Consider the following 9,603-nt stretch of genomic DNA (forward strand, 5'->3'; position numbering starts at 1 on the left):
TTATGTCAGTAAGCTGACACTAGCCAACTATAACCATCATCGGTTACTAGCCAACCATAAATAGCTAGCCATAATGAGCCTACCATAACTAGCGAGCTGTTAAAAGCAACAAATAACTAACAAGCTGTAGCTAACAGAGCTAAACATAAAAAGCAAGGCTATACCAGTTTACCATCAATAACAATTACTTGTTATTATAATTGATATAATAATTCTCCAAAAATCCTTTCCTAGCAAGCCAAAGCCATAACTTTAAAGCTTTAACTAGCACACCACTGTGGCAGTGGTTGGGTGTCTCGTTCGGCTTTTATGTAAGCCGTAAGCAAAGTCCTTGGGTACAACCCATGATTGACTGACATGATGTTCATTGACTCCTCAGTCCTTAGTCATCTAGTTCCTCTGGGCAGGTCTGCCTGTCAATTACCACGGCTCATACAACCAGGCAAGAGAGCAGGGAGCCTTCCCAGTGTCTTGATTTGGTTGCCACCAGTGGTAATGCAGTAAAACGTATTATCAGACCTATATGTAAGGGTATGCATTTACAGCAGAAATAAAAGAAACAATAAGCTTCAGGAAGGAAGTATCAATGAGAACCATTTCTTATGAAGGTATATTAGCCTATTGGTCTAATACTACTATTAGTATGACGTATGTTTCAGAAGCATCCCAGGGTACAACAAGGTACTTTTAAAAATCAAATGACAATATATTAAATCTGATAATTTACATATTTGCTCTGCCATATCCAGATAACCCTGACTGGATATTTTAAGCAATTTTAAGCAAATACAATTAAAAGTTGCCATTTTGGCATTCTGTATCAAGTGGGGGTAATTCATTTAATTTCATTACTGAATAACTGCAAGTTGCTGACAAATTATGAATATTTAATCATGGTCAATCATTGTCATCGGCTTGTATTTGAATAATCTCTTTTTCTCCAAATGGAATCATTTTAGTTAATCAGTTGTAGTTTTCTTATTGACGTACTTCTACCTACCTCTCCCTGACAGAAAGGTGTCTAGAGATCCATATTAATCAACACATGCACTTGCATAGTACACCTATGATACTCTACACACACACACAGACCCTCTCTCTCTCTCTCTCTCTCTCTCTCTCTCTCTCTCTGTCTCTCTCTCTTGTTATTTTACATTCTGCCTCTTTAATTGGTCCAATATTTAGTTCTGGGCGCGGGGCCCATCCTGAATGCTCTAAGCAGCAGAGATAAGAGTGTGATGTCTCTAGAAGAGGCAGCTCACTTAGCCAAGTCTTGCCACTCACTGCCATACCAGCTGCCTCTGCTCGCTCATAATAGTCCACTGATGATAATTATACTTCCAGACATCCAAGCAATGTATTAACTCCAAGTTAGCTAAAGGTATATCGTATAGTGTCTATGAACCGAAGAGGAATGTGAGCGCAGCTTGTTGCAACTGAGCGAAGGTCGTACCTGTGAAGCCTCCAAGAATGGAGATTGCCACGGGAACGGGTTAGAAAATGAGAAATGGGATTTTATGTCTGGATCAAAGTGTTACATTCCTTTGATCTCTTGCTTGTTCTGATTCAACTTCAGACGTGAAAGGTGAACAGGTGAAGCTGATTCATGTCTTGGCTCTCTAGACATGAATGAATACTCTTAGTATCAGCTGCTGCAGAACCATGATTCCAGGTCCCTGGATAAACAGCTGGTCAACCATTAAGCTCAAAGGACAAGGCTGGCAGAAAGCTATTGGTATGTTGCCAATTGGATTCGGTGGGGATGTTGCCAATTGGAAAACCATCGCATTGTCTGGACCTGGTGCTGAAACATTGTTTTTCAGGACATGGCTGGTCTTTGATTTTGCAACATGCAGAATATTTATATTCACTGGGAATATCATATTGTTAGTATACTAGTATACACGCATGGTACTTGAAGAAGAATCATCACAAAATCAGAACCATACCATTATAAATAGTTCTTAATTAATAATGCGTTTAGCTTTTTATTGTTTTTATTTCTGTCTTTTCTTCTATAGGGCCCTCTCAGTTTGCCCAGCTATTCTATTATATTCTAGTGGTTGTCATGGTCACAGGGCACATGACTACAAGGGACAAGTCATAGCGACATTGTAGAGTGTCTAGTTCATCCATGGCAACCACACGGTCAGAACACATGACAGGGCCGGACAGAGGACAGGTGTTCCAGCCTCTATCCATTAGCCCACCCTAATGGCTATATATACACACACACACACACACACACACACACACACACACACGCATATGTCACTTAAAGACATTCATTGACACACACACACACACACACACACGTGTAGGTACACTTACACACATACATTGACACACACACACACACACACACACATACGTGTACTTGCTGTGACACACATACATTGACCCACACACGCACACGCGTGCCATGAGGGCTCTCTACAGGGTCCTTCTGGCTGAGGTCACTTCCTCGCGGTGATGTAACTCATTAGCTGCTCCACTGGTGGATGATGTCATCCCATTGAGAAAAGCGGTCCACTCTAAAGCCTGGCCGCTGCGCTCTGTTGCTCCTGTTTTACGACTACCTACACGTTTCCACGGACACCGGTGAGGACGGGTGTCCTGCACAGATCGTGTGTACTGTGCGAGGACGAATGCTATCGGCTAAGAAGCTTGTATAAAAAGGAACTTTACAAAATGTATGTTAAGATAAGGCTTTGTTTATTGTAAAAGCCACTAGTCCCAATACCTGCTGCAGAGATTTATATATGAATATTAATTCTTATTAAAAAAAATGGGGCATGTCCCCGCAGAGGAAGGATATAAATGAAAAAATATTGCGTGAATGCGTAAATAAATATTTATTTACCAGCAAAAAGAGGTGACTCAGGATACCACACCCTCATTTAGACCTCAGTCTATCTCCATTGAGGAAGCAGTGAGCTTACAAATCAGAGAAAGCGACTGTAAAAAAATGACATACTGACTCATTTTGAACAGGAATTGCGTTGAGGCTGGTAGCTGGAGGCTTGCGCGGAGACGAGAGCTCGGACCGCCAGTCTTTGATATGTGAGGGGTGTGTTGTTTACATCTCCAGGGACATTGAAGAGGAAACACAACGCTAGAGAAAGACATTAAAAAATCCAGCCAGACAGAGAGAGTGGGAAATTTATGACTGCTGTGTGCCCACCGGAGGGAAGGAAACCCTTCACTGGAAAAATAAAACCCAATTTCATTCCGTGTTGACCGTACTATCCTGGCACCTTTTGTGTTTGTTGTCCGACGTTTCATCCCAGCGTGGCTGTTAACTTCTGGATGGATGCCAGCAAGTGCACCCAGACTGTAACCCCCCCAACCCCCCCTTCACGTACAGCCAAACCACCATGATCAGAATAAAAACAAATGTCGGCCCATCTGTGAGACGATATAACTCGATAAGAGAGAGCGGACTTTAGCCACGGACGGTAACCCGATCTCACCCGGGATCGGTGTAAAGTGGAACCAAATTGCCAATGGACCGGCAACAAGGAGGGTAATTGTGGATGAGATCTGACCCGAGGGATTCTGATCGAATCACCGCCCTCGCCGCTCAGTCTCCATGCCATGAACACGGCGGCAGCCATTTTTACAAAACCGGCTTTTGGTTTGACGGTTGCCATGTTGGTCCCGCATGGCCACAGAGCTCTCTCGCTCTGAGGACTTTCTGCACTTAACCCGCTTAGACGTAGATTTGGTTATTCTTTGCCAGCAAGAGAGTGTGTCAAACGTAGTTGTGCAGGATCAATGCTTTTGTACTTTCGGCCACTTTAGCTGTTATCATTAATGTTACTTAAAAAAACATGAAACATTGTGAGGAATACCAAATGAGCTGGAACTTTCTGAAGCGACTGATTGTCCTCTATTTGTATAATTTTACCCAGCTATCCAATGTTGTTGTCACTTAAGTTATATCTAGTGTAGCATGCACATGTTTTGGCTTGAAGGGTATACAAGTCCTGTTTATTTTCTGTTCAATGTAGCAGACCGTTTTAGATAGCGTCTACATTTGTTTGTAGGTTAATTGTATTGTCTCTATTTCATAAATGTATCAGTTATCGTCGTTCTTGTGGCACGGTGTAATTGAGCGGGTTCTCTGGTGCTGTCATCACTGGGCAATAATAGCATTATAATCAGGAGCAGTAAACACCTAAAAATATACTGGCACAAGGCTGAATAGCATAAGTCACACAACTCACACCTCTAACACCACATCATTGAACACTCACCGCAGGGTGTTTATGTTGAGGTATTAAACCTTCCTGTTAAGAAAAGGATCCGGAATGTTTTCCAATAGTTTTCATTGCATCTAATCAGTTTATTCATTCCTTCGTATTTTCTGCTTTCTTTTGAATTTACAGAAGGACCTTCCACTGCCCCGGAAAAGTACCAGGTGAGTCCACTTTTTTGTCCCATACGCAAATAGTTTAAATGTACTGCTGCTTTAAAATCATGATTTCAATGTTTCTAGCAGTGTTTGGTTTGCAGTGTTGTGAGCCATGTTGCTGTGTGAGCTGTGTCTGGGCTTGAGCCCCTCTGTAGACACAATCTGTTGCACCAGTGAGCCACGCAATGGAAACTCTGCTTCAGCAAACGCCCCGGCCTTAATGAGAGAGAGAGAGAGAGAGAGAGAGAGAGAGAGAGAGAGAGAGAGAGAGAGAGAGAGAGAGAGAGAGAGAGAGAGAGAGAGAGAGAGAGAGAGAGAGAGAGAGAGAGAGAGAGAGAGAGAGAGAGAGAGAGAGAGAGAGAGAGAGATGAAGGAGACAGAGGGCAGATACAGTATATAGAGCAAGGAAATGGACGTGGAAGGGAAGGAGAGAAGGAAATGAGAGGAGAAGAGAGAGCGGGAGGATGAAATGAGTAAGGGTGAGGGAAGGAGGGCTAGAGTAGTGTGGGAGAAACATACTGAGAGAGAGGTAGAGAGAGACGCATAGTGGTAGAGAAAGGTGTGACACTGCAAGAGAGAGAGACAGAACGAGAGAGAGAGAGAGAGGCTGTGCTACAGGAAGGGAGTAAAGTGTCACATGTGCTGCTTAACTGTGACTGATTAACAATGGCAGTACTGAGTATGTGTGTGTCAGTGTGCGTGCATGCATGACAGATAATTTTACTTCTCCAACTCAGAGCCACAGCGTCATTGAACCGTCTCTGATCCTTGTGGTTCACCTTTATTTTTGTTAAAGAGGACGATGATGAGGAGACATTTATAACGTGTTGAGACAACAGCACCGCTGTTTTGAATGACCAATTTGCATACCTGTGTATGAAGGGAATATTTCAGAATTCACACACACACACTGGGCGGCTGATCTTTTTCTGTGTAACGTGTACGTGGCAGTCCGGCCTGTGTGACAGGACTTGTGCTTTGGTGTGTGTGCGTGTGTGTGTTGCTGTCCATGGTGCTGAAAACCGTTCCAAGCAGGTGAAATGAGGTCGGGGTCAAAGTACATCGCACTCTCAGATCTACATTAGATTCTATTAACCTCTAAGCCCAAACCCTCAAACTGACGAGAAATAAACCTCACCTGACCCCAGTAGGAAAACACCGGGAACCTTGAGAAGGAACACACAGGAAGATGGAGCTGTTGTTCAATTAAAACACACAATTGAAATGTGCGATTGAAAGGTGAAAGACCACCAAAGCCGTGACGGTTAGTCATCAGCTTGTAATGTTAGGTGCTTCCCCCCCCCTGTCAACTCGTGGCTCTGTCTGACTCTCTAGCGCCCCCTTTCTGTCGCAGGGCCAAATGTCTTCTCACAGCTGCTGTTTAGGTTGTTGTATGAGATACAACCGTCTGGTTTACAGTACAAATAAAAAGGGAATTCTTTTCCTCACAAAATAATTGGAATGGTTGCACAAGGTTGGACAAGTTTGAGCAAAAATGCGAACCGTGACCTTTTACAATGTCATGGTCAGGTTTTTTAATCAAGCATTTTCTTCTGCCCTCAACGTGGAATTTATTTTGCACACAGAAGCAAAGCATTTATCAAAAAACTTTCAAAATTCAGATTACTGAGTTGGATCAATTGTCAGGGGAATAACTGTTGACACAAACCAGATTACAGAAGCCAAGAGGCAAATTCATTTTTGCTCACTGGCTTCTATATTGCATAAACAGAAGGGAAATAAATTGAGCTGTTGTTTCTTTCATCAGACAAACAGGAACTCCAGCCACGGTAGTGGTGATTGTGAATTGCGTGTGTTCTGTGTGTGTGTGTGTGTGTGTGTGCGCCTACAAGCCCTAAATGCATTGTCCTCGGTTGTCATTGCCATGCCCTTTGACATGTGCCTAATGGTAGCAGATGTCACAGCAGGACACGTGTGTGTGTGTGTGTGTGTGTGTGTATGTGTGTCTGTGTATGGGAGGGGTCCGGGCAACAGAGGAAGACCCCTTTCAAAGACCAGATCATGAGATCATTGCAGTAGCATGTCTAAATCGCTCCTAGACGCGTGGGATAGAGGATAAAGAGTACCGCAAATACAATTTAAAGTTGAATCAATGAGGCAAGGTGCGCATACCTGGCAGACCACCATGAAAATATGATGATGACAAATATGACCACACACACACACACACACACACACCGCACACCCTCCCTCCCCCCTAGGTCCCCCATGTATATTTTTATCCGGTCGGACCGCCACATTAGTGAGGTCATCCATTATTGAGCTCCACCCCCTCCACCCCGTCCACCCCCCTCCACCCCCCACCCCCCCCCCCCCCCCTTCCCCCAGCGCCTTCGCGGTGCGGCCACCATCGCGGCGGCTCAGCTTCAACATCCCCTGCTGCTCACACACACACACACACACACACACACACACACACACACGGAGGGAGCTGCCAAAACACACACAGACACACACACACACACACACACGGAGGGAGCTGCCCAAACAGAGACACACACACACACGGAGGGAGCTGCCCAAGCACAGATGAAACCACACACACACACACATGCTCACACATAGACACACACACGTATGCACACGCACACAGGCGCACATAGGCACGTACGCACCCACAAAAGCACAGACCCTCTCACATGAGACGGCAGTACATGTTAATGCACTCATCTCAGATTGTTTAGCGTTTTCACCCACAAACTTAACGCACACACAAACACACACACACTCTCATTCTCTCTCTCCCTCGCTCTCTTCTTGTAAGAATGCATTAAACAGCGTCTGTGATATCTAGGGCAACAATGCCAGGGCTCATGAAATATGGCATAGATGATAGAGAGAGAGAGAGAGAGAGAGAGAGAGGGAGATGGTGTTTCTTTTTATAACAGCAAATTAAGTTCCTCAAAATAGTTGCACTGCATTAGATCCTGTTAGACTCTACTCTCTCTCCCTCTCTCTCTCTCTCTCTCTCTCTCTCATATGTTTGCTTGCCTCAACATCCTGCCCTCTGGCTACTCAGCTGTCTGTTTGCAATAATTCTCATTAAAAAAAAAACCACACACACATAATCACACACACACACACACACACACACACACACACACACACACACACACCACAGACCGTCACCTCTATCTCTTTGTCAACCCTTTTTCTCTCCCTTTATCTGTCCCCCCCCCCTCTCTCTCTTCTTCCTCATTCTCCCTCTCCCTATCCCCATCGTCTCGACCACTGTGTCTCCTCTCTCTCTCTTCCCCTCACCCCTTGTTCACATTTGCATTAGTCCACAGTTCACCGCCTCCTCATCCCCTCGCCTCAGATTAGCTTTCCCTCCCTCCCTCCCTTCCTCTCCCTCTCTCCCCGTGTCTGTCCCTCTCTCTCTTTCTCCCCCTGGTTCACTCTCTCGCTCTCTTTCTCTCTCTCTCACTCTCTCTCTTTCTCTTTCTCTTTGTCACTCAGACTTCCTACTTTTTTTCAATTCTCATTTTCACTCCTCTTTCTCACCTCCCGCACACTCTCTTTCTCTCTCTCTCTCTACCCCCCTCTCTCTCTCTCTCTCTCTCTCTCTCTCTCTCTCTCTATCCCTCTCTCTCTCTACCACTCTCTCGCTCTCTCTCTCTCTCTCTCTCTCTCTCTCTCTCTCTCTCTCTCTCTCTCTTTGCCCCTCCTCCTGCTCTGTCGCTCAGCACTTCCTGCCTTGGCACGGTACCCTTGAGAGCCAGCCTGCTCTCTACTCTCCTCTCTCTCTTTGCGAGAGGAACGCCGGGCAGTCTGTTCCCTCTCGCCTCTCCTCACCTTCTCTCCTCCTCTTACTCTGTCTCTCCCTGGTGCTCTGTCTCTCTCCTCTCAGTTTACCATATCTGCGGTGCAGCTGACATTTCCTAATCTTTATAATCATTGCCCTTTTCTGTCTCTGTCTCTGTCTCTGTCTCTGTCTCTGTCTCTCTGTCTCTGTCTCTCTGTCTCTGTCTCTGTCTCTGTCTCTCTCTGTCTCTCCCTCTCTCTCTCTACCCCTCTCTTTATCTCTCTCTCTCTCTCTCTCTCCATCTCTCTCTCCTGCTCACACTGGAGATCGAACGCCGGGTTATCAGGGATCTTGGGCGATGTAGGAGACCATGGATGTGTACATTAAACGCCTAGCCGCGGGAAGCTGTCATCCTGTTGTGGAGCGCATCTGCCTTTTGACTGCCTGCTTGTCTGCTTAAGTGTGTGTGTGTGTGTGTGTGTGTGTGGGCTCAGCTGCTCCCACGTGCAACTCCCACAAACGGAGTGGGCTGCCGGCGACATGTTTCGACGCACCAAGAGGTAAATGAAAAGCTATGTTTTATTTTCTTTGTCAAGCTTCCTTTTGCCGTTAGATGATAATTGTCTGTTTGCATTGAGCAAGAGAGAATGCTGTTGTAGTTATGCTGTCTGTGCCCCCATCTCTAGCTATTTGTACTGTGTGTGTGTGTGTGTGTGTGTCGTGTTTGTACTCTTTACTGTTTACTGTTTATTCAATATAGTGTGAGTTGAACCCAAAGGGCATTGTGTCCTGCTGGGAAGTTATAGATCCCAACACACACACACACACACACACACACACAGACACACACACGTGTGTATATATACTGTATGTATACACAATCACACAGCCTTACACACAGACGCAGGCACACTGCCGGCTGTGTTGAGTGTGTCAGTGCTAGCGTTATGAGGTGAGGCCATTATCTCCGGCGTCGGGGGGCTCTTGGAGCGGGAAGCCAATATTGGGGCCATGCTGCCCACTGTTACTACGAGAGCCTCCTGCTCCTCCTCTCTCTGCTCTCCTCCTCTGGGCTGCCGTGCTCTCTCCATCACTGCCTTCCTGTCTGCCTTCCCTCATTAGCCTTCACTCCTGTCTGCCTCCCCGTCTTGTCCTCTATTTCCTCCCATCCTTTCTTCATTTCATGACCACATGCTTCTCCGGCTATTTTTGTCCCCCCCCCCCCCACCCCCCTTACTCGTCTTGATTGATCTGTTTTCATGTCTCTGTACTCTTGCTCCCTCCGTCTGCATTTACTCTTTTTTACTTTTCTCTGACCTGTCCTCCAACTCCCCTTCTACTATTTCTCCCTACTATTTCTCCATCTGTCTTTGTCTCTCTCTCTCTCTCTCTCTCTCTCTCCCTCTAAATCACCCTGTCT

At 45.7% G+C, this 9,603-nt stretch overlaps 1 protein-coding gene across 1 annotated transcript in view; it reads left to right on the forward strand.

Annotated features, from left to right (window-relative positions):
- Positions 1 to 9,603, forward strand: part of LOC311341187 (microtubule-associated serine/threonine-protein kinase 1-like) — a 64,230-nt gene that overhangs the window by 2,170 nt on the left and 52,457 nt on the right. Inside the window, exon 3 of the mRNA XM_084466076.1 lies at positions 4,392 to 4,423. Coding sequence (XP_084322202.1) covers positions 4,392 to 4,423 — 32 coding nt within the window. The remainder of the gene's footprint in view (positions 1 to 4,391; positions 4,424 to 9,603) is intronic.

Source organism: Micromesistius poutassou (assembly GCF_964030765.1).
Source record: "Micromesistius poutassou genome assembly, chromosome: 3".
NCBI classification, from domain to species: Eukaryota; Metazoa; Chordata; class Actinopteri; order Gadiformes; family Gadidae; genus Micromesistius; species Micromesistius poutassou.